The sequence below is a fragment of the Giraffa tippelskirchi genome, chromosome 12 (genome assembly GCF_054371585.1).
Source record: "Giraffa tippelskirchi isolate mGirTip1 chromosome 12, T2T-mGirTip1v1.2.pri, whole genome shotgun sequence".
Classification (NCBI taxonomy): domain Eukaryota; kingdom Metazoa; phylum Chordata; class Mammalia; order Artiodactyla; family Giraffidae; genus Giraffa; species Giraffa tippelskirchi.
The window spans coordinates 40,297,734-40,323,326 of record NC_137286.1 but is presented as its reverse complement, the minus strand read 5'-3'; the positions used below and the strand labels follow the sequence as shown (position 1 = coordinate 40,323,326).

Below are 25,593 nucleotides of genomic sequence, written 5' to 3'. Positions count from 1 at the left end.
AAGGCAGTCATTAGGGATGGGAGTTCTTTGGAAGGGGAGGCTGACAGCTACTGTAAATAATAGTTGAGAGAAACTATATTTGTTTTACATCTTTTGCAAAGTGGGTGTGGAGAGACAGCCCCATTTAACTCCAGCTAAGGAGTTAGTGGAAAATTCCCCTGCCCAGAGCTAATGAATGGCTCTTTTCTGGTAAGGTTTTTTGATGACTTCAAAAAAAAAAAAACCAAAAACCCATCCCAAGACTGGTTCGGGGCGAGCCTGGTGATTTGGATTTTGGATAGGCAAACCTGGCATTTACTGATTTAGGGAGGGTAAGGGAAGAGGTGGAAGTTTGCCAGGAGCAAAGGTTTATCTCTCAGTCTCTCCTATTTTGGGTTATAGTGAGGCCCAAACTCACCGTCACCATCGACACCAATGTGAACAGCACCATCCTGCATCTGGAAGCCAATGTACAGTCATGGAAGCCTGGGGACACCCTGGTCGTTGCCAGTACCGATTACTCCATGTACCAGGCGGAAGAGTTCCAGGTGCTCCCCTGCAGAACCTGTGCGCCCAACCAGGTCAAAGTAGCAGGTAGGACATTCGCTCACCCCTTCCTAGGCTAGATGAAACTGAAAATTGCTAGGCTTAAAGTTGACTGAATTAAAAACAAATTTGTATTAATCAGCTATAGCCATGATAATGCTGCATAACAACAATAACAACAAAAACTTCTTAAAATTTCATGGAAAACTTTTATTTCTTACTAATGCATCTACAGGCTGTGTAGGGTTCAGCTTTTCTAGACTAAACTTGGCTCCAGGGGTTGGGTTTGGGTCAGTTCCATGTGACTCTCATTCTTCCCAAGGACATATTATTATTCATGGCGGAAAAGTGAACAGAATCATAGGAAGACTCCTAAGGCCTGAGCTCCAAACTTGAACCCTCTCACACCTACTTTTCAATAGATCATATGGTCCAACTCAACAAGAATGGGGAACTCTATTTCTCCCATTAAGACAGAGGGGAGGGAGTGAATATTTGTTAGCAATAATTTAACTTACCACAAAAATTTAAATGTCTTCTTTCTATACCTTTTACATTTCCTTTTTCTTCTCCTAAATGTTGACTTAAATACCCTGGTCATTTATGTTATGTGAGGCTACTGGAATTATAGATGGTTAGAGGTAAAAAGGGTGCTACCCAAATGGCTCAGTAGTAAAGAATCCACCTGCCAATGCAGGAGATGAGGGTTTGATTCCTGGGTCAGAAAGATCTCCTGGATGAGAAAACGGCAACCCATCTAGTATTCTTGCCTGGGAAATCCCATGGACAGAGGAGCCTGGTGGGCTATAGTCCATGGGATCACAAAGAGTTGGACACAACTTAGTGACTAAACAACAACAGCAAAGATGTAAAAAGAGACCTCGTTTATAGTCCAGGTCAATTATTTTTTGGGGAGGGGAGTCATGTATTCATTAGAGTTCTTGGTTGTAAACAACAGAATCCAATTTTACCACCTTAAACAAAATAGGAATTCATTGGGAAACTATTCAACTTAGAGAGCTAAATAGAAACTGGGCAGTCACACTGCAAACAAGGACCAGAAATAGGGCAGCTTCAGGGGCCTGGGGTGCAGGAATGCATGGGCAGCCTCCTTAAGGCATCACTGTTTTCATGTCCTGGGACATGGTGCTCGAAAGTTACCTTCCAGGGAGATAGCATTGATTGGGTTGATGGGTCACATGCTCACCCTCTGGCTAGGACACCATCATTAACTGTCCTTCGAAGACTGCATTGCATGGATACAGTCACTCCCCAGAGGAAAACTGAGATGTATTAGCAGAGAAAGGAAAATCAATACTAGGCATTAAAAATATCAGCTGCTATATATGGAATCTAAAAATCAGGTACAAATGAACTTATCTACAAAACAGAAATAGAGTCACCCATGTAGAGAACAAGCTTATGGTTACCAGGGGCTAAAGAGCAGGAGGGATTAATTGAGAGATTGGGCTTGACACATACACACTACTGTGTATAAAGTAGATGACTGATAAGCACCTACTATACAGCACAGGGAACTCTACTCAGTCCTCTGTAATGGACTATATGGAAAGGAATTTTAAAAAGAGGGGATGTATGTATGTGTGTGTGTGTGTGTATATGTGTATATATATATATATATATATATACATATATATATATATATATATACATATATATATAAATATATAACTGATTTACTTTGCTGTACAGCAGAAATTAACACACCACTGTAACTATAACCCAATAAGTTTTTTTTTTAAATATATCAGCTGCCACAGGACCATGTACCTAGAGAAGTATTAGAACCTAGGGGTAGAAGAATACTTTGGATTGAGAAAGTATAACCAACATATTGAAATATCTATTATCTTAGAAACAAAACTACAGAAAGTAAAATTCAATACAGTCTTTTTGGCTAGTGGAAGTGTGCTTGAGAAAGAATTTGGGGGCTTTCTTCTAAGTGCAATGGCTTCTTAGACTTCCTAGCTCCTCACTTACAGGATGGCACCAAGGGAAGCAATTCCTAGTGAATGCCAGACCCTTGGGTCTTCCCTGGGTGACTTCTGTGTCTCCCGAGGACAGTAGAGGCAGACAGGCCTTCTGGGATGCCAGGTGTCCTCTGGGACTCTTGGCAGGAGTAGCATTCAGACGTTTGAGCTTTGTCACTGCCGTCTGTGAGGTGACCCTGATTCTGGGGCTGCCCTTGTGGCTTCTAGAGGGGTGAAAGCTTGCCTTTGAGGCCCAGCCTTCAGGGAGGGAGAAGAAGGAGCACCCCTGGAAGAGACACTGGTCTGTTCACACCAGCCGCCATCTGCACCTCAGTGTTGGGCATCTCTAGGCCTGGAGGGAGATTTCAACATGAGCAGGACCTAACAGGGCAGCAGGTAGTGCCATGGGTGACCTTGAGGAAGAGGGAACTGTGTGATATGAGGGCATGCCTGCCTCGCCCCACAACATAGTTCAGGGGTAAATGATCGAGCGTGGCTCCAGGTGGCAGCGTTTGACCAGTGGTTCTAGGGGCTTCTTGAAGATTGTTCAGGCTGGACAGAGTGTGAGATGGGGCTGCTCCAGGTCCTGGAAGGACCAAGGAGGAAAGAGTGAGTAGAGAGGAGTGTACCCCCCCGTCAGGACCCTCCAAGCTCCTTTGGTTCATGATTGCCCATGTCTGTATCTCCAAGTCCCACAACCTAGCCTCCCCCATTCCCCCTTAAGCAAGGGTGGGACCATCTTGCTCAGAAGCTTTAAGGTTTCTGTGAGAACAGCGCCTCGCAGTGAGAAAAGTACCAGGGAAGGGTATCTGTAAGGTGCGTGTATGTGTCTGTCTGTCTGTCCCGGGGAGGCCCTCATTTCTCCTCTTCAGCTCCAAGCCCATTCTCCGGCTGTCCATCCCCCACTGACATGGAACGGGGACTCCAGCTGCTTTGCTCTTTTCCAAAATGGCGCCGCCACCCAGTCACCAATCAGTGTTCTCCCCAGCCTGGCTGCAGAGCGGGCCACAGCCTTCCTGGCTCCTCTTTCCTCACTGCCCCCAAATTCCAGTAAACAGGCTTTTTTGCATTTTAAGGCTTTTCTGACGGGAAACAGATGGGGATAACAAAGTCATGAAAAAGTGTGAATCATCTAAAAAAAAAATATTTCCAAGTTCTGCCAACCACAGTGTGAATCTCAACACCTCCTGACATGGCAATGGGAAATGTCTTCAGTTTTCTACCCTGTTTTCATTCCCCACTTCCCACTTTGCTTGTAACTACCCAATATCACACATACACACTTTTAAGTAATACTACTGTTAATTAGTATTAACATTTTTTGAGTTTCCTACGCTATGTTAAACACTTTACATGAACCATCTTTCTCACTCTCTGTGATAACATAACAAGGTGGGGGCTACTGTTTTCTCCATGACCCAGATGAAGAAACAGTTCTGTGGAAATTAAATATCTAGACTACTGCTTTCCACTATGGTAGCCACCAACCACTTATGGCTATATAAATGTAATTAAAATTAATTTAAAAAAGGAAATTCATTCCTCAGATTTTAAGAGTTCAGTGACCACCTGTGGCCAGTGGATGACATGGAGTAGAGCATGCCCTTCATCTCAGAACTTTCTGGGGATTGCTGCTATTGTAGACCAAGCAAGTCTGCTTGGAGGATATGAGCCAAGGTTCAGACTCAGAGCTCTCAAGTTCGAAGGCTACGTGTTCTCTCAGTATCTTCACTCAAAGATGACTAGACAGGAGGAGGAATCTAGGGCACTCTATAGCTTAAATCTGCCTCTCTGGGACCCTCCAGCCCAAGTCCCTCTGGGCTTGTCCCCGTGGTCTGAGAAGGGCAGGCCCCATTGCCCCCTCCTCCAGAATCCCTGGATCATGCTAGGTCAGAACCACATGCGTGGGGTGGAAGATCCTCGATGCTCATTTTTCTCTTGAGCCCGGAGTGTCCCGTGCCATGATTGTGCTGTAGAGATGGGGCATTGTAGAATCTGGCCAGCCATAGGGTGAGCACTCAGAGAGGTCAGAGTTTTATTCCTGTGTGGGTCTCTCTGCATCCCACACCTTTCCCACCCCTCGTCTGTGCTCACAGCCCTTCTGGATTATTTGGGACAAATCCGGCTTGGCCGTGCCTGCCTGCTTTAACCCACATCCCCAGCCCAACCCCTCCACCCCCGCTCTCAACACCCCCTTCCTTCGGCCTTCCTGTATCAGAGCTTAGAGAAGAAAGGGAGGGAGGGTGGAGGCCAGCTGGGAGAATTCTGCAGACAGGACAGGATGCTGAGAAAGCAGGGCGCACAGCTTCCCTGGCATAGCGGCCTGGGAGCGGCCTGTGAACACAGCAGCAGGGCAGATAAAGCAGCCATGAGGTCTGTCAGAGCCCTGATAGGGAGCCCCGCAGCAGGCGGGGGAGGAGGCGGTGGGACTGGAGAGTTCTCCCAGCTCTCAGTCTGTCTTCCTACCTCTGCTCCCAGAAGTCTAATCAACACAGTGCCTCCATCCACCTGGAAGTCCCCCTACCCCTGGCTTCTTTCCCGCCTCCACCCCTCCACCCCAGCCTATGGAACTGAGAAAGCTGTCAAACCTGCTTTCTATGAACTCCCATCATTAGAAGCGTGAAGCCAATGGTGGGAGCCCTCGGGTCAAGCCTTCGCTTGGGGATAGCTGCATGTGTCACTTGTGTCACACTGGCCCACACTAGGGCTGTTCCGGGCACGTTCCCTGGATTAATTCATTTCACAATTATCTCTACATTTTTTTAAATTTTAATTGGAGGCTAATACATGTATCTCTACCTTTTGAGATGCGTACTATGATTGTCTCCATTGTATAGATAAAGAGTCTGAGGTTCAGGGAGCTTAAATGACATGTTCAGGGATCCACAGCAATGACCTGAGTCAGATTCCAACCCGGACGGTGTGGCTCCAGAGCCACAGTCCTCCCCATCCACTGTCTCTCCCCTCCAGTTGTGTTGAGACTGAATTCCTGAGGAGGGCCCTCTGGCCAGCCCCAGGAACAGAAACCTCTGGTTCCCATTTTGTCTGCATATCATTTTTTTTTTTGGCCACGCCACTCAAGACGTGGGATATTAGTTCCCTGACTCTAACCTGCTCTCCCTGCATTGGAAGCACAGAGTCTTAACCACTGGACCACCAGGGAAGTCCCTGGACACACCATATTTTAAAGTAGATGCTGACAAATCAAGAGGAGCCCCCTGAACCCTGAAATGCATACACTCTGAGGGGTGGTTGGAAATCTGGGGATGCATGGCCTGGTTTCCTGTCTCTGCCGAGCGCTGTGGGGCCCCGAGATGTGAAGGCTGACATTGAGGGTGGTCGGGGAAGACTTCACTGAAAAGGAGCTAGATCTCGAGGAACAAAGTGATTTGCTCCATGCACAAAGGGAGGAGGCCTTCCTGGCTAGAGAGAGCAACTTAGGTAAAATCTCTAAGATGTGAAAGAGCAGAGGCTCGCTGTGGGTAGGGTGGGTGGTGGGGTCCGGCTGGAGCAGAAAGGGCCATGAGGGAGTGATGGCGGATAAGCCCGCAAGAGTCTGGGTTTTACTCTGTCCATCCTGCGGGTGGCTGGGCAGGGTGCTGTGCTCCTTGGAGCCATGTGCAAATATTACCTTGGTGGCAAAAGGGACTTGGTTGATGTCCTTAAGTTAAGGCTCATGAGATGGGAGGTGAGCCTGGATTATCTGGGTGGGCTCGGTGAAATCAAAAGTGTCCTTAAAGTATTTATTTATTTTGGCTGTGCTGGGTCTTCGTTGCTGCATGAGCTTTTCTCTAGTTGTGGCGAGCAGGGCAACTCTCTAGTTGCAGTTGCAATGCACAAGCTTCTTACTGCGGTGGCTTCTCTTGTTGCGGAGCATGGGTTCTAGGGTGTGCGGGCTTCAGTAGTTAACAGCGCTTGGGCTCAGTAGTTGCGGTCCCCAGCCTCTAGAGCACAGGCTCAGTAGGTGTGAAACATGGGCTTAGTCGGTCCGCAGCATGTGGTATCTTCCCTAGGCCAGAGCTTGAACCCACTTCTCTTGCATTGGAGGTGGATTCTTTACCACCGAGCGACCAGGGAAGCCCAAAATGGTCCTTAAAAGAGAGATACAGGAAGGTCAGAGTCAGAGGGAAAGACTGAAGGCAGGAGGAGAAGTGGACAACAGAGGATGACATGATTGAATGACATCACCGACTCAATGGACATGAGCTTGAGCAAACTCTAAGAGATAGTGAAGGACGGGGAAGCCTGGCACGTTGCATTCCAGGGAGTCACAAAGAATCAGACACAATTGAGTGACTGAACAATAACAACAGGGTCAGAAGAGAAAGTGATGTGATGATGGAGCAGATTGGAGGAATGAGCCAGCAGGCCAGGAACATTGACCACTATCTGGATCTGCAAAAGGCCAGGAGCAAACTCTCCCCAGAGCCTCCCGACAGAACTATCACTGTCGACTTCTGACTGCTGACCCGGTGGAATGGATTTTGGACTTCTGAATTCCAGGACTGTCAGACATTTCTGTTGTCTTTGGGCTTTCCTGACGGTCCAGTGATTAAGACTCCGTGCTTCCACTGCAGGGGGCATGAGTTTCATCCCTGGTTGGAGGACTAAGATCCCACATGCCACCTGGCATGACCAAAAAAGAATAAGAAATTTCTGTTGTCTTAAACCACTAAATTTGTGGTCAGTTGTTACTGTAGCCAGAGGAGGTGAATACCTATTCCAAAGGAAATGTTTTCTCAGCTTTGCCAGGCACTGGTCTTGCATCTTGAACTGAGATGCTTCAAAGAAACCACCACCTCCCTGAGTCTGCAGAAATCCAATGCAATAAACATCTTCCGAAAAAGTGCAGACCCACCCACGGGATATAAGCTAGGAGAAGGACTGGACAGAGGAGCCAGCCCTCCCTGTGGGTGAGAGGGCAGGGTGAGGTCACTGTCAGTGGGTGCTACTTGGGGCTCAGTACAACCACAGCCTTTGCATGTGGGCACCAGTGGTATCGAGGGGCTGAGCTCGGTGCCCCGCTGCTCTAGTCAAGGTCACAGTAAAAGCCAAGCGTTGTCCGTGGTATGGTTCGGGCTGCAAATCAGCACAAGAGATTGTTGATGTCTATAATTACATCCTCAGAAGAAAGAGACGGCACCTAGGAGCCAGGTCAGCAGTCTCAGGGACGAGCTAAATTTAAAGGCAGCCTGTTGTTGTTGTTCAGTCTCTCGGTCGTGTCTGACTCTTTGCAACCGCATGGACCGCAGCATGCCAGGCTTCCCTTTATCGCAGTGGCTTTGAAGAGGGGGTTTGTCTTGCGTCTGTAAGAAACCCAACTGGTAGGCAGTCCAGGGCATGAGCTCTCTGGGATCATCCAGAGCCCAGGTTTCTTCCCTCTGTTCGCTGTGCCATCTCCAGGATATGTTCCCACACAGGCAAGGCTGGCCTACCACCAGTGCCCACATCCCTGTCCCGGGGGAGAGAGGGAGCCAACTGCACACATTGCCTCTGTTCATCCTCTGACCACGCTGACCTGCAGGGAGGCTGGGTTGTATGTATGGTTGTCCCGGGGAGTCTTATGTCAGCTAAAATAGAAGTTTCTAGCACTGACAAGCAGAAAGGGGGTAGGAATTAGGAGACAAATAGCCATTTCTGCCATGGGCTTCAGATGTGAGCATTCATGGCTGGCTCTTCATCCAGGCGAGTAATTTCACCTCCCTGGGCTTCACTCTTCTATAAAATGGGGCTCAGGATCATGGACACCCCCTTGTGCCACAGAAGCAGCAGAAGCACCTGGCGGGCCCTAGGCACAGTGGATACAGGCAGCACCTCTGATGCACCCCCCTTCCCTTCTTCTGCCCTAGGCAAGCCAATGTATCTGCACATCGGGGAGGAGATTGACGGTGTGGACATGCGCGCTGAGGTAGGACTCCTGAGCCGGAACATCGTGGTGATGGGGGAGATGGAGGACAAGTGCTACCCCTACAGCAACCACCTCTGCAACTTCTTTGACTTCGACACCTTTGGGGGCCACATCAAGGTACGACGAATCTACCTGGCAGAGTCCGTCAACCCAACCAGGAGGACTTGCACGATGCCATCCTGGGGGCAAGGGTGCTTGGTAGGGAAGGGATTGGGAGGTAAGGGGTAGGATCAAGAGAAGGGTACTCTCTGGAAGCTGGAGGAGTCTTGTGTATTATCCACTAGTGTGCAATTCCATCTGTCGTTACTTGGGGATCAGAGAGATAACGAGGAACATCTCCTACTCCCCAGGCATGGCACCCATCACACTGTGCTTCCTGCCTTCATGGTTTTCAATTTTCAGTCATGGCTTCCACTCCCTTTCTTCATTAGTTAACCCTGAGGACTCCCTAAAAGAAGGGGCATTTAACTCACACAAAGTCACATTTATAATAGATCCTTCCCAGGTGGTGCTAGCGGTAAAGAACCTGCCTGCCAATGCAGGAGACATAAAGAGAGTCAGGTTCGATCCTTGGGTTGGGAAGATCTCCTAAAGGAGGACACGGCAACCTACTCCAGTACTCTTGCCTGGGTAATCCCATGGACAGAGGAGCCGCAAAGTGTCGGACACAACCGAAGCAACTTAGCACACACGCACACTGTTAAAATACAGAGAAGGTGATAAGCAAGGGACAACTAGAAGTTCTAGCTTTACGTTTACCTGTGAGTTTCCCAGTAGAGACTCAAGACCAAGGCAGAGATGATGAGTGGCAGGGGTTCTCATTGTGCAACAAAGAAAAATGGTATCAATTCACTGGAGCTCATGTTTTCCTAGCATTCAGCTCATAGGGGAATTTCTTTAGCATCTCTCTAAAAGGGGCCTGAACCTGGCATACTGAATATCCTAAGACACCCCATCCTTCTTCATGAAGCCATTGCTTCCAGTGATTTGAGGTTAAAACTGGTGGAATAACCGTAGTACTCTGGAGTTTTGTAAAGATAATTCTTTTGAAGCTAAAATCATATGCTCTAAGGATAAGACTTTTTTAGTAATCTAACAGAAAGGAATAATTGAGTAAAACAGTTCATCATGGGGTCCCTGCTGGCATAGGTAAGACATTTTTTTTTTTGTCACAGGGGTCTATATTATAAGATTTCTAGCATCTCTGGCCCCTGCTCATTAAATTCAAGCAGTACATCCCAGTCACTGCAACCTCCAATACCACTTCTACATATTTCCAATCAGTGTCTGGGGAGGAGAGGGGGCAAGGGTGGTAGTATAAAATCATTAGAGAGATGAAAGCAAAAATAGCAGGTTTATGTTACTCAGGCTGCTGCAATCCTGTTTCCCATCTTGAGAGTAAATCTCTGAGTGACCAGAGCACTCCTTCCCACTTTGCCCAAACTAGTCCCCAGAATCATTCTTAACACAGCTCTCCAGGGCAGCCACTGCTACAGACGGCATTTCAGTGGGCACCTATTACTGGAAGGAATGGTAGCATGTCCTGAAGTCATCCTTCCTAGTAGAAGTTAGCAGAGCCCAAACTGGGACAGGAGTTGTTTTTGAACTGTGCTTTCATGGTGGGTTCCTGGAGTATAGACATTCATTGCGATCAAGTGGGTCCCTTGAAATGTGTAGGAATGGCTCTGAGTACACTGTGACATAAGCGTGTGGAACACCCTACAGCTCACACACACACTACTAGAGTCACAGGCTGATGAAGACCCCAAGCTCAGCTTCCCCTTCCCCCAGCCAGGAGAGGGCCTCAGATGGTGGACCACAACCTGGGCTCTTACTGACCCAGGGTCCATCCTCTCTTGGACTCCCTAACCCTCCTGGGCATACTTCTTGCTAGTGTCCCCCAGGTTATCTCAGGGTTACCCCTTTCTCATAATGCTCAGTAGCTTAGGAGGCAGGAAAAGCAGGTTGTCCAGCCACTGCACATTCCCAATGCACCTCTTGATCCCACACAATCCATTGCCTTGCACATCACTATATTATCAGCAGCACCCTGTCTCCTGTGAGGTAGGAAGAGTCAGGCATCTCAACCCATTTGCAGAGAATGTCTTTGATGTACTGAGTCCCTGAGGTGGGGCTCAGTGGAATATTCTGAGGACAACATGTGTATGTGCATTTCTGGAATGTGGGCACCAGCGAGGGGGGTCAGGGAACAACCCCATGGACCCCTTCTGACTCTGGGCTCTGCTTTCCTAGTTTGCACTGGGGTTCAAGGCTGCACACCTGGAGGGCGTGGAGCTGAAGCACATGGGCCAGCAGCTGATTGGTCAGTACCCAATTCACTTCCACCTGGCAGGCGATGTGGATGAAAAGGGGGGCTACAACCCGCCCACTTATGTCAAGGATCTCTCCATCCACCACACATTCTCCCGCTGTGTCACCGTCCATGGCTCCAATGGCTTGTTGGTAAGCACTTCCTTCCCGGGGCAGCAAGGGGTCCAGAGCCCCTTCATCTCCTTCATTTCCCCCCCTGATGCCAATCTGCTCACTGCTGGGCCCAAGGACCATTAGCAATGGCATGATGTTTTAGATCTAGTCACTTGGTCCAGGGCCATTGGGGGTAGAACCATCCTTGGTTCAGATTTGAGAACAATATCAATTGAGAAGAGGTCACCCACCAAAGAAGGAGGAAAAAGGGCGTATCCTTGCCAAAGGGCACCAAGCTACAGAGATGGGTGAGCCCTTATTGGTCACAGGGAGTCTAGCTCTTCTGCTCCTTGGTTTGCCCAAGGATCATTCCATGACTGTGCGTCATGACGAATCTGTTTAACTGCAAATGAGGCAGGGGTCATGCCAAGCCTGCCTGACAGGATTGCGGTGGTGGCAGGAGTGGGCCCTTTCCCCTTTTCTTCTGTTGAACCAAGTGTCTTCAGAGCAATCGGCACTGGGGGAAATGCCTTCATTAGTAAGTTGGTGTGTGTGTGTGTGTGTGTGTGTGGCTTGTCTTGATTTGCACAGATAATTTTTACACTCAATTGATCCTTTTTTAAGTGAACTCAGCTTATATCCTCCATAATTTTAAAGCTGGATGTTAGAAAATGGCACCCTGCATGCTGAATCCGGTTTGTGTTTTGTTTGGCTTGTATCATGTTTAGAGAAATATTTGATAATTTTACATGAAATGGAACTTTCTTTCAATGGACCAAACTCATATCCTCTGTGAACTTTTAAACCGGATGTCACAAAATGGCACCCAGCAAACTGAACCCAGTGGCCAGATGTGTTTTGTTTGGCTTAAGTGTTTAAAGAAACATTTGAATGAGTTTTCATCACTTGAAAATGGAGAGATTTCACATAAAATCTTGGATTCTTGGCTTCTCTTGAGAAGTAGGCTGAATTGGCAACACTACACCCACATTCCTGCTTGGCCACAATGGACTGGGGCAAAGTCATAGCACCCCCGCCCCAAGGTGGGCTTTACTCTGGTTTATACCATGCCCACCACTTCCTAGTACATTATAGTAAATTATCCTGGCAGGGCCATTCATCAGTATAAAGAGGAGAGCATGGGTTTGGGGGCATAGTCTAGAAGGGCTTGGTCCACGGGTGTTGAGCTATGGACCTTGGGCAAGTTGTTCACCCTCTCTAAGCCTCATGTGGAGAACAGGCTCACGTGGAGTGGGAGGTGGTCAGAGCACAGAAAGTGCTGTGGGTGGGGCTGGAGGGCCGCTCTCAGGGGCTTCTATCAGGGCAGTGCTGCAAGGGAGCATCTCTATGGAGACGAAAACTGTGGAGAAGCCAGGGGAAGTGGGATCTTCCTGAATCAGGAATCAAACTCATGGCTCCTGCACTAGCAGGCAGATTCTTAACCACTGGACCACCAGGGAAGTCCCTCACTCATTTCTTGATTCACGAGCTGCTCTCATCTCTCCTTCCCTCCTGAGCCCAAATGAAGAAAACAGACCCCTGGCCTTGTTTTCTCCCAAAGGTTCAGAGGCTAGGGCTTCCCCTGGCAGAGTGTGCATCACAGATCAGCACAGACACCAACCGGGAATGGAGAGACTGGCTTTTCTTCTCAGGCCCTCCCTCCCTCTACCTGGCCGTGGGGTCCTGCCGTGCGCTCCCTGACCTGTCTGGGGCCGCCTTAGAAACTCACTCTTTCCCTCATTAGGCAGAATGACTGAGTTCTTGGTTTCCTTTCCCAACTTACATTTACATTTTCAAAAGCTCAGTAACACACGCTGCAAAACAAACCACCGCCTACTCCAAAGCTCTTTTCCTTAGCAGCTCAAAAAAAAAAAAAAAAAAAAAAGAGGAAGCAGAAACGGCAGCAGCTCAGAAATTACAGTCTTCCTTTTAATAAGGTCATATTTGTGGCCAAGTTTCTCACTAAGACGAATTATATCATACCCACCCTAGAAGGCAGAATTAGGTATACAGTTCACTTCTGTATTTGTTTTATATTTTAAATTAATTTTTATTGGAGTATAGTTGCTTTACCATGTTGTGTTAGTTTCTGCTCTACAGCAAAGTGACTCAGCTATACATACACATATAGCCCCTCCGTTTTGAATTTCCTTCTCATTTAGATCACCACAGAGCACTGAGTAGAGTTCCCTGAGCTATGCAGTAGGTTCTCATTAGCTACCTGTTTTTTAAAAATTAATTAATTTATTTTAATTGCAGGATAATTACTGTACAATATTGTGATGGCTTTTGCCATGTATCAACATGAATCTGTTTTATACATAGTAGTATTTATTTGTCAATCCCAGTCTCCCAGGTCATCCCGTCCACTCCCCCATTTGTATTTGTTTCAGTCTTTTCCTTTTCATACTGTGTGCAGGATGCAGGAGGAAGTCCTCATAGTTGGGGTGACCCTATGCCCTGATTTGCATCGAACAGTTCCAGTTTACACTTGTTGTCCCTAAATTAATTACTAATAAATAATAGTTAATTAGTAGTTATGTTAATATAATTATTAACATAATAATTATTAATTACAGTTAATAATTGATAGTTAATTGGTATTAATTGCTCCCACCTTCACTCTCAGAAATGTCCTGGTTGAGACAATAAACTACATGGTCACTCTCACTGAAGCAGTTCCTAAGAGCTGAGGAATTTTACCCCTCAAAATCTCGTGCCTAGACTCCACTTCACAGCAGTTGAAGACTTAAAACAGCTCTCAGGACTCACTTTCATGATCTCAATCATGAGGGAAGGTATCCAGAAGAACAAAGGGAAAATGCAGTTTGGGCAAGAGAATGGCCAGGAGTGTACCCATTGCTTTCGGAGAGCAGACATGGGGATTTGCTGGGTACACCGCTTGTTCGTGTGTGTGTCTGTTTATCCAGCTCCTTGCTATCTATCTATCTGAGAGCCCCTTGGACAGCAAGGAGATCAAACCAGTCAATCCTAAAGGAAATCAACCCCAGATACTCCTTGGAAGGGCTGATGCTGAAGCTGAAGCTCCAGTACTTTGACCACCTGAAGCAAAGAGCTAACTCACTGAAAAAGACCCTGATGGGGGGAAGATTAAGGGCAGGAGGAGAAGGGGGTGACAGAAGATGAGGTGGTTGGATGGCATCACCAACTCAATGAACATGAGTTTGAGCAAACTCTGGGAGATAGTGAAGGACAGGGAAACCTGGCATGCTGCGGCCCATGGGGTCACAGACTCAGACACGACTGAGAGACTGAACAACAACATCTGTCTGCCTGCATATCTATCTGTCATCTATCTATATGTACCCATCTCAAGCCATATCACAGTTCAAGTGTCTTAATTCTAGGAACTGTTCTAAGGAAGAACAGTCATCCAGTGTTAGGGCTGGAAGAGATTTCAGAGGTCTCCCTAAGGACACTCAGACAAATCACACAGCAAGTCTGTGGTGAAGCCAAACTTGAACTTGCATCTTCCACTCCCAGCCCAGGGCTTTTTTTCTACCTTATCACACTGCTCTCTTGACTCTATATGCTACTTCACCCCACTCCTAAAGAGAAGAAAGAAATGCAACACAAGACAGGAGCGTTTTTTCTCTGGTGCTGTTGAGAACTGGTTCGTACACAAAGTTTAGATCAGACAGATGGAGAAGCATGTCTCCATCCGTCCTTGCAAGGGAAGGGACTCGGGCAACTTTCTAAGTAAGTCTCGGTGTCATCAGTCGAAAGGGAATAGTAGTTTGGATGAGGATTGGATGAGATAATATATGTAAAGCATTTCATACCCAGCAAATAGGTGTTATTTTTATTCCTTTCAATAGGATTTTTCTCTCCAGAGCACAACTCAAGAGGAGGGAATTTCTTTTTCAGGCATTTGTTAGAATAAGAATGTATTCATTATTCACTTGGATTCAAAGAATGACACCCAAAGTATTATCCAGACATCGGGCAACTGGGTGCATGGGATTTGAGAAGAACTGTGGGCTGCAGGCAGGAGGCCCGGGTCTGAACTCGGCTCCATCTCCTCCCTCTGGACCTCAGTGTCCTCCTCTGTAAAGTGAAGGCATTGAACTTGCTCTCAGATGTCCCTGCCAGGACGAGCAGCCCATGTTTTCTCACCTCTTCCTCCCAGGCTTGTCTGCCCAGGCTATTTATAAGAAACTTTCATTGCTCACTAGGAGGAAAGGAAGCAGTCCCATTGCATGACCTTGGTATTGGCTAAAATGCTTATTGAGGGACTAAATAGCATTCAAGACCACGCCCTTGCCTATTATCAAAGATTAAGGGGGTGATACTTGTTTGAGAGAACAAAGAGCTTGCCTGGCACAGGGCAGCTGTGCTTGTGACCCACCCTTACGGGTGAATGGACACAGTCAGAAAACTGGGGTTTCAGCCCTGGTTTCACACATGTGGGTTCCATGACCTTTGGCAAATCACTCAACCTTTCTGAGTCTCATTTTCCTCATCTCTAAAAGAAAAAATATCATTATTGGATTATGTAAGATTTCAGCAAGATTAAAAGGTATCAGCGCCCAGGCCAGTGCTGGGACATGAAGGGTCCTAGTTCCGGATGCTTATAGCACAGGGCTGCGTGGGAGTTGGGGGAGTAGGTAAGATTTGTCATAGAAAAGACTTCAGAGGGGTATTTACCCTGGATTAGTGCTTCTCAGATAGGGGCAATTTTGTCACTTCCTTTTCCCAGTGGAATTGTTGTTTAGTCGCTAAGTTGTGTTTGACTCTTTTCGACCCCATGGACTGTAGCCCATCTGGCTCCTCTGTCCTTGGGATTCTCCAGGCAAGAATACTGAAGTCGGTTGCCATTTTCTTCTCCAGGGGATCTTCCCAATGCAGGGATCGAACCTGTGTCTTCTGCATTGCAGGTGGATTCTGTACCATTTGAGTCACTGGGGAAGCCTATTGCAATAGGATACTTGGAAATGAATGTCTGGAGACATTTCTGGTTGTCACAACTGAGGTTCTGCTGGCATCTAGTGGGTAGGGGCGAGTGATGTTGCTGAACATCTCATAATATACAGGATAACCCCTCAAATGGTAGCAGTGCTGGAGGGGGAGTTGTTTGGGGGTGATGGTTGAATTTTTTCCAGGGCCTGTTGCAGCATCAGGTTGAATGATGTCATAGGGGAGCAAGAGTTTCCCTGGTTGGGTGATGTCATTGGACAGTCAGGACCCAGGGGCAGGGATGGGGAAAGAAGATCTCAGTCAAGGTAGTGAGGTGTTTCTTGCCATCCTCACATCCTACTGTGGACAGGGCACCTTGGGAGGTAGCCAGCATCTCATCTAAGCCATTCAACTGAACATTTGTCAGGATGCCCATTTGTCAGGGATGCTGGTGAGCAGAGTCCTGCAGGAGACAAGGAGGTACAGCTCCGCCCACAGGCCCTCTGGGAATACTCTAGCTCTCAGATCAATGAGTTCATTGAGATTCAGACCCAGAAGCGGCCTTGGAGATCCTGGAACTGGACTCCTTCATTGTGAGGTGGGGAGAGTTTGCTGGAGAAAGCTTGAAAGACTTGTCTGAGAGACTCTACCCCATGCCTCTCCATGTCTTCAAGTGGTTTCTAGGCTTAGCCCCCTGACTCTGTGATTCCAAGAAGGATATTGAAGAGCTGGAGTTTGCAACCCTCTCTCGCTTTCTGCAAATGAGACTTGATATGGATTGCAGGCTTCAAAGGTGGTTTGGGTCCATGGGTGAGGGCAGAGTGAGGAGCCAGTCTTACTACAATGAGCCCACCTGGTCTGGCTCAGGTGCTGTCCTCAGGTGGCACTCTCCCCACCGCCCTTTCTGGGGGACCTCTTGGTGAAATCCTCTAAGTCCTCGTAAGCAGTGTACTTGCTGTGTCCTCACCAGGTTAGGCTCACAGGACCTTGTCCATGGTCTCCTCTTGGGCCCATTCTAACATCTTGTCCTTTTCCCCACCCTGAGAAGCCTCAGTCACAACACCTCCAGCTGGAAGGGACTTTAAAGTCCGGCTCTATCACCCTGACCCACCCTCCCCAGGCCAAACACCCATGTCAGGTCCATCTTCAAATGCCCAGTGCCCCTCTCAGAGCTTGGTGGTGCCTGAGGCTGTGCAGTGTGTGTGGAATGGATGAAAGAGCAAATGAGTGGTGACTCTGGGTGACCTGTCCCCTGTCTTGACCCTGTCAGGTCAAGGATGTTGTAGGCTATAACTCTTTGGGCCACTGCTTCTTCACGGAAGATGGGCCAGAAGAACGCAACACTTTTGACCACTGTCTCGGCCTCCTTGTCAAGTCTGGAACCCTTCTCCCCTCTGACCGTGACAGCAAGATGTGCAAGACGATCACAGAGGACTCCTACCCAGGGTACATCCCCAAGCCCCGGCAGGACTGCAAGTAAGCATCTCCCTCACGCGACTTCCCACCCAGCCTCTGACTCCTCAGTCCTAGGCTCCTGTGTGGCCCAGACCTTGCAGCCTTAACCACCTGAGGCTCCCCGCTGCTCAGACACAGTGTGTTTTCTATTCTCCCTTCTCACTGGGCCTCACGGGCATCGGTCTTATCCAGAGAGACCACTGTTCTCATCCTTGGGTTTTTCCGGGTGATACACAGGGTTCCTTTGAGGAGAGGAAGCAGGCTGCCACCTTGGCGCCCACAGCCTGTACACATGGGTACCAGCTGCCCAGTGTGCTTCCAGACATGAGAGAGTCAGGACAGAGTCGGAGACAGAAATAGTCAGAGAGAGAAAGACAGAGAGAGTCAGAGAGAGACAGAGAGAGAGACAGAGAAACAGAGCTTCCTATGCGATCACCCTTCTGAGTCCAGGGTCTCTCCCTTAGAGATAGCCACTTTCCTGGGTTCCCCTTATTTCCTTTTATTCTAGAATCCATCTCAGATTTAACCCACAAACTTGCTTCTACCATCAAGAGCCAGACCCCATTCAAATTCTGAGCATGTTAGGGGTGTAAATGCACACCACTTTAATGAGAAAATTAGGCTTCAGATCAACAAATCAAGGGCTTCTGAAATCACTGCTAAGAGGTTCCTCGAAGCTTCATTAGAGCCCTTGACCTGGGGCACGCCTCCACCCCGGACAGCAGAACGGAAGCCAGTGGCCCTCCGTCTGATGCCGCTCCATCTCTGCCCCTGCCCACAGTGCTGTGTCCACCTTCTGGATGGCCAATCCCAACAACAACCTCATAAACTGTGCCGCTGCGGGATCCGAGGTGAGCGGAAACATCCCTGCCTTGGGTGGGGCTGAGGGAGAGGGGACGGCCAGGTCGAGCATATGGAATACGTATGCCTTGAGCCCCAGTCTAGACATCTACACAGACAGGAGCAGGGTGAGGAGGGAAGGGCCAGCTTGGGAGGCAGATGGACTTGGTTTTCTTTTTCTACTTTCGGCTGCACTGGGTCTTCACTGCTGTGCACGGGCTTTCTCTAGTTGTGGTGTGAGGGCTTCTCATTACAGTAACTTCTCTTATTGCAGAGCACAGGCTCTAGATAGTTGTGGCACAGAGGTTTAGTTGCCCTGAAGCATGTGGGATCTTAGCTCCCAGACCAGGAATCACATCTGCGTTTCCTGCATTGGCAGGCGGATTCTTAACCACTGGACCACCAGGGAAGTCCAGGTGGACTCGGTTTTAAGTGATGCCTCTGCCCCTTTGTCACACTGATAATCACAGCTAACGTGATCAATAACTCATTATTAGATGCCTGGCATATCAGTGTTCTAAGCTCCAATAACTTAAAATTGTTTTCACACTTAAATAATAATTTAAAATAATTTAAAATTTTAATAATAATTTAAAAAATTATTTTGTGTTGCTGTATGTGCAAGTTTATTTATTTTTATTTATTTTTGGCCACATCATGCAGCATGTGGGATCTTAGTTACCCATCCAAGGATTGGACATGTGCTCCCTGCATTGGGACCGCGGAGTCTTAACCTCTGAACCACCAGGGAAATCCCATAAACTCCAGTAATTTATCAACCTTGTATCAACCCTATGAGATTTGTGCTATGACCTACCAGCTGATGGGGAGGAAGGTCAGGCAGGGACACGCAGAGGGTCCAGACACGGCATTCTGTCTACCCAGCCTGCCTCTCACCCAGCCCTCTGTGCTGCTCACCTTCCCGGGGGTCCTGAGCAGGTCAGCTGCTGTCTCTGGGCTTCAGCTCCCATGTCTGCGGAATAAAAGGGAAAAGCTAAGAAAAAAGCTCAGGAGAACCTCGTGTTCTGTGTTGGGAGAGGGGGTGGCGATGGACCCAGCGGTGGCTCTGAAATGCAGCCATTTGTTTCCCATGGCTGATACAGTAGGACCCCACGAAGCGTTTTAACAGTCAGGATGGAACCCCCACCCCCGCCCCACCTGCCCACCCGCAAAATATACTTGCCTCATACTTTTCGCTGTTTCCTGCAGGTGTGTTTGGGGATGAGGGGTGGGGCCGTTTGGGTGATAGCGCTAGGCTCACCCCAAGTCTGGGCCATACAGTCACCCCCACAAGAAGCTCCCTGGTGCTGAATTCTGTGCCTTTCCCCCTGTGTCCTCCTCCACCAGGAAACCGGATTCTGGTTCATTTTTCACCACGTCCCGACGGGCCCCTCGGCCGGCATGTACTCCCCGGGTTATTCAGAGCACATTCCACTGGGGAAATTCCTTAACAACCGAGCGCACTCCAACTACCGGGTAAGTGCTTCCAGACTGCGCCTCCCCGCCAGCCCATTGGTCACTACCGGGTAAGCACCTCCCCGCCCGCCCACCGGTCCGCCTTCCCAGGCCTGCAGAGGGTTAGAGCCGGAACTGCCACTGGCGACAGCCGGGAGCAAGTGCATTCCTAGCCTTGGACTTGAAGGACACAAAGTGGCCTTCCGTGGCCTCCCAGGTCCCGGCCGTCCTTAGCAAGGCTCTCCCGTGGCTGTTCCTGCCTTGGTCTCCACCTGGCAACTGGTCGGAGCCAAAAGGAGAAGCAGGAAGCGCCGTCACTGAGGCTGCTCCTCTTGGTGGCCCCTGCTTGGGGCACCTGAGTTTGACTTTGCAGCGCACTTGGAGGGGATGGGAGCAGTGATGAGTGTGAAAAGCCAAGTCCTATGAGCTAGAGGAGATAAGTACCTGGTCCTGGAGAAAAGATAGAGGCAGCATCAGCATCCTTCCCTCTGTTCGCTTTGTTTCCCTCGGTATACAGCGCTAAAAAGGCAAGTGGAAACAGAATTTTCATCATCATTTACTCATCAGTAGTTCTGTGTGTAAGGAAATGGCAACCCACTCCAGTATTCTTGCCTGGGAAATCCCATGGACAGAGGAGCCTGGCGGGCTGCAGTCCATGGGGCCACAAAGAGTTTATTTACTTAGCAAATAAACAACAACAGTTCTTTGAGTCCAGCCCCAAGTGAGGTGCTGGAAGGGCCTGGAGTCTCAAGGGTGTCCAGGACCCCCAACAAGGACAACATCAAGACCAGAGTCATGGTCACGCAGGAATGGAGCCTGGGAGCAGGGCTGGGACCCAAGATGCTGCGATGGGGACAGAGGTGGCCTTGGGGATGCAGGGACAGTGCGTATATAGAAAGAGTCTGGAATGTCAAGGCTGTTCTTCTGGTCCTCTTCCTAGTGGTGCCGATGGAGGAAACTGAGACCCTTAGCGGGGAATGGATGCATTCAGGGTCAAAAGAAGAGATTCAACTAGAGAGAAGTGTAAAGAAATAATCTCAGAACAGCCCTGTGCTTCCATCTAGGGGATGGGGTAGAGAAAAGGGTCCTGAGAGGAGGGCTAGGCTGTGTGGGCAGAGGGAGGACCCTGGGCAGTGTCATGTCCTAGAAGCCAAGAAAGACAAGCTTCCTTGGACCGAGGGTAGAGGCAGGGAGGGTAACAGTGCCACCTGGACAGAGGTGAGGGAATTAGCACAAGCTCCAGGCGGGTCTTTTTGAGGCTGCTACAGGCCTGGGAGAGCCATCTCTCTGCAGAACAGGCTTAGGAACGACATCTCTGTGGGGGAAGAGGGGCCGTGGAGAGACAACCGTTGGCTGCTTGTCACGACCCCTTCCTAGAGAACCCTCCCCATGAGCTGGGGCTGGACCACACAGGACCCTGATGTTTGGGGAGGTTGGAAAGGAGAGGAATACTCAAGGGAGGATGGTAGCCAGGACTCCTGGGCATAGGGGGAGGGACAGGCCCTTAGGAAGGTGGCAGGGAGGGAAGGAGGCAAAGAATACCCTTGACCGGATGAATTCCAAGGCCTCAGCCAGGGAGGAGCCCCATGCATGGTGTTGGCGCCCAGTGAGCCCTGACCCCATGTCACCGTGTGAGGGCTCTGCCCCAGGCTTTTCACTTGGCCTGTCTTACTTGGTCCTCACAGCAGGACCTCAGTGTCATCAGCCCATCTTACAGAGGCTGCAACTGAAGCCCCAGAGGTGACGGGATTTACCCAAGGTCACACTCATGAGGGACGTGCTGAGGATGGAGCCCTGCTTCTCCTGACTCACTCACCTCCCCACCGCTTAATTACAAGTCAGCTGAAGATCACAGCAGCCAGCGTCCTCAGTTATATAAAGAGGAGATGCTGTGTTCAAACCTTCCTAACAGGCCGAGGGAATCCAGCCCTGAGGGTAGACTGAACAGAGCTACCCTGGACAGCCTTGTTCGGTTGCCCAGACTCACGCTCACCTGTGGCTGACAAAGCGGACACCTTGGGGGCCAAATAAGAAAGTGAGATTTTTTTCCTTGAGTCAGGCAAAAACTGAGACAAAACTAAGGGAGGATCAAAGACCCCTGCTCCAAGGTAAAGACAAAGCTTAAGCTCAGCATTTTCTTTGCACCATTGCAGACACATTTCCCAAGACAGCGTATCTATTGTCTTTAATTTGGAACCTGGGGTTATAACTCCCCAAAGCAGTGTGAGTTCTGGTAATGGACTTAGCATATGTCCTTGGACAAGATACTTAACCCCATCTAAATGTCAGCATCCTCATCTATACCTCAGAGACAACACTTTATTCCAGATTTGACTTGAGCCATGCAGAGCAATCCATGTTCTTCACCTCCCTCACTGCAGAACCCCCTGTCTCTATTAATACATTCTGAGAGCAAAGCTGGTTTTACTAGAGCATTCAAGAGTACACCGTGAGGCTGGGTGTGAGAAGATGCCTGCAGCCTGTGATCCACGATAATGTGTCCCTCAATGTCCCCTCCCCAGGCTGGCATGATCATAGACAACGGGGTCAAAACCACCCAGGCCTCTGCCAAGGACAAGCGGCCCTTCCTCTCCATCATCTCTGCCAGGTAATCAACCCTGGGGAGTCCATGCACTCCATGGGGACCTCTGGACTCAGCCCTACTCCCTTCATCCACTCATTCGTTCATCCTTCAAGTATCTGTTGGCACGTTCTGTGTCCTATGCATGGAGCTAGCTGCTGGGGGTACTTTATGGGAAAACCTGAGTGGGGCCAAATCTGAGTCAGGGTCTAGGCTTCAGCAGTTGTAAGGACAAAGAAATTTCAAGAGGTTTCTAGAAATATCAGCAAAATCTAGTACCTGCTTTTTAATAAGTTAACGGGGCTAGGGTATAAAAGATGAAGAGAAGAGAAAAGAAGGGAGGAATTTTGCCATCAATTTAATAGGCAGAAACATTGAAGTTGTACCTATACATACATCTGGAGCTCAGCCCAAGGCCAGGAGCTGCTTTTAAAATGTGCTGTCCAAACCTCTGGGTAGTTAGGAAAATCAGTACCCTTTAAACAGACCAAGGTGCTTGGTCTCTGTCAAGAGTGGGCAATACCAGTGACATGATCCTCCCAGTGGAAGACTTTTGCTGGCCCAGATGTCAGGAGCATCCAGGCTCAGCGCTCCATTTGGTGGCTAAGATGTAGCAGCCTAGAAAAGGCAAGGTTACTCCCTGTGGAGTAGAGAGCAGGGCATCTCAGACTCCCCTGAGTTAGGGGAGTCAAGTGCCAGGGTTAGGACTGGCTGTTTGAACTTTCTCCAGGGCTTTGACCCCATCTTGGGGCCTAGGGTGTGGGGGGAGCAGTCCTCCATGGCGATGATGAACAAGAGAAGCGACATGTCTGTAGGCTACAAGGGGCTGGCGCCTGAAGAGAAGACCTCTGACTTTGGCGTCAAGCTCAGAAAGCTCATTGCAGAGCCCAAACTGGGCAGGTTGCTGTTAGCCCAAGTCTTCTGGGCACCACGAGCAGAGAGAAGCTCACCACCGCCCAGAAGGGCAGTCTGTTCAAGAGTACCCCTTCCCCAACAACTCGATCACCTGTGCCTCCCCACGGTGTGTTCCAGATACAGCCCCCACCAGGACGCCGACCCACTGAAGCCCCGGGAGCCAGCCATCATCAAACACTTCATCGCCTACAAGAACCAAGATCACGGGGCCTGGCTGCGTGGTGGAGATGTGTGGTTGGACAGCTGCAGGTGAGTGAGGCATGGGCACAGTACGGAGACCATGTTCCTCCCCACCTCCCCAGCATGGGAGACAGACACGAGCAAGACAGAGGAGTCCAGACAGACCAATGTTTGTCCTTCTGGCTATCCAGCCAGGCAGGGACATGGAAGGGCAGCGGGCAGTGACCCAGAAAGCCTGCTAGAGGCAGCATGTGGCTTCTGTCTACTATGTCAGCGGCTGTGGGTCATGATTGCCCCCAAGTAGTCACTGGGCTTGGCTCTAAGTCACAAAGTCATTCATATCACCAGTCAGCAGGAGGAAGAAAGGAAGAAGGAAACCAGCACATTCTAGGCACCTCCTGTGTGCTGGATCCTTAGTCGCATTTATTTCTTACTGTGTTTCTCGGAGATATAAATCCTCATCTCTGTCTTAGACATGGTACACTGTGGCTCTGTTGAGTGAATTTCCTGCAAGGTGAGCAGTTGAACTGGAGCTTGAAATAGTAGCGCATCAGACTCCAAGCCCAGAGGAAGAAGACTGGGAACCCCGAGCTCTGATAGAAGGTCCCCGTGGACAGCTATGGCCACACTGGACAAGAACCAGAGGGACAGGCAGCTGAGTTGGGGTTTCCTCTAAAGGAGAAGTGGAAAATGTCCTCCTGGTCTGCTTTTGGTGTTAAAAGTGGGAGACCATGGACTTCCCTGGTGTTCCAGGGGTTAAGAATCTGCCTTGTAATGCATGGGACATGGGTTTGATCCCTGGTCAGGGAACTAAGATGCCACATGCCACTTGACAAAATAAAAGGGACACCAGAAACTATACATGGGAAATAAGTGTATTTCCCCATTTTATTGTGATTGATTTAAAGGAGACATGGGCTTCCCAGGTGGTGCTAGTGGTAATGAACCTACCTCCCAGTGCAGGAGACTGGAGAGATGCGGATTTGATCCGTGGGTCAGAAAGGTCCCTTGGAGGAGGGCATGGCTATCCACTCTAGTATTCTTGCCTGGAGAATCCGATGGACAGAGGAGGCCAGCAGGCTGCAGTCCATGGGGTCACAAAGAGTCGGATATAACTGAGCATATGAACATACACACACATCCAGGGAGAAGGAATTACAGTGAGGGCTTCACTGAAAATGTGCATGTGGAATGTTGAACAGGCTTAGATGCATGATAGCTCCTCTGCTTTATGTGTGTTAAGTCTGAGATGCTCTTGTCTGACTGTCTGATCTTGTCCCCAGGTTTGCTGACAATGGCATTGGCCTGACCTTGGCCAGGTAAGAGCAGTGGTCATCACCCCTGGCCCCTGTGGGATGCTGTCTCCGGACATCTCATCTCAGACACCTTCTCTCTGCAGTGGTGGAACCTTCCCCTATGATGATGGCTCCAAGCAGGAGATCAAGAACAGCTTGTTTGTCGGCGAGAGTGGCAACGTGGGCACAGAGATGATGGACAACAGGATCTGGGGTCCTGGTGGCTTGGACCACAGTGGAAGGACCCTCCCCATAGGCCAGTAGGTTTGCAAGCATGGCAGCTTCCTTGTTCTGCCTGTTGTTCGGTCATGAAGTTGTGTTGGATTCTTTGCGACCTCATGTACTGCAGCACTCCAGGCTCTCTTATCCTTCCCTATCTCCTGGAGTTTGCTCAAACTCATGTCCATTGAGTTGGTGATACCATCCAACCATCTCATTCTCTGTCGCCCCCTTCTCCTTCTGCCTTCAATCTTTCCCAGCATCAGGGTCTTTTTCCAGTGAATCAACTCTTCATGTCAGTTGGCCAAAGTATTGGAGCTTCAGCTTCAGCATCAGTCCTTCCAATGAATATTCAGAGTTTATTTCCTTTAAGATTGACTGATTTGATCTCCCTGCTGTCCAAGGGACTTGTGGCTTAACCTAAATGACAGCAGTGGAAGGAAAGATGCTAGTATGTGATCTCTACCTGTTGAATGTGAATTCCTCTGTCCTCTACTGGTCAGAGAAATCATGGAAACAATTGTAATTAACCAGCAGAGGAGTGAAATCTAGAATCAGAGAGAGAAGTCAAAAAACTGTGTTGAAAGGGAGTCAACAGAGGGGCACAGCTGTCAAAACATATAATGTGGTTCTGAGCCATGTCCATAGGAATTTAGTGTCCAGGATGGGTGACCCTGGCTTCCTTTCTCCTTGGACAGCCCACTCACTTGGAGCATCTCACCCACCACTGATGGTGGTGTGAGGATAGTCAGCCCTAAGCACTTGAAGGAGAGTAACCCAGAGGGCGACACAGCCCAGAGTCACGTCACACAGAGATAGGGATCTTCAAGCAGAAGATGGGACCTGACTTGGGGGAACAGCACGGGAGATGCTGTCACACAACCTGCC

The 25,593-nt window shown here is 49.1% G+C and overlaps 1 protein-coding gene across 1 annotated transcript in view; it reads left to right on the top strand.

Moving 5' to 3' along the window:
* The window catches only part of CEMIP (cell migration inducing hyaluronidase 1), a 160,893-nt gene that overhangs the window by 113,537 nt on the left and 21,763 nt on the right, over positions 1 to 25,593 (top strand). The window contains exons 11-20 of the mRNA XM_081546724.1: positions 382 to 573; positions 8,366 to 8,541; positions 10,678 to 10,887; positions 17,036 to 17,241; positions 18,002 to 18,071; positions 19,408 to 19,536; positions 22,038 to 22,123; positions 23,129 to 23,260; positions 24,475 to 24,510; positions 24,591 to 24,746. Of these exons, the coding sequence (XP_081402850.1) occupies positions 382 to 573; positions 8,366 to 8,541; positions 10,678 to 10,887; positions 17,036 to 17,241; positions 18,002 to 18,071; positions 19,408 to 19,536; positions 22,038 to 22,123; positions 23,129 to 23,260; positions 24,475 to 24,510; positions 24,591 to 24,746 (1,393 nt within the window). The remainder of the gene's footprint in view (positions 1 to 381; positions 574 to 8,365; positions 8,542 to 10,677; positions 10,888 to 17,035; positions 17,242 to 18,001; positions 18,072 to 19,407; positions 19,537 to 22,037; positions 22,124 to 23,128; positions 23,261 to 24,474; positions 24,511 to 24,590; positions 24,747 to 25,593) is intronic.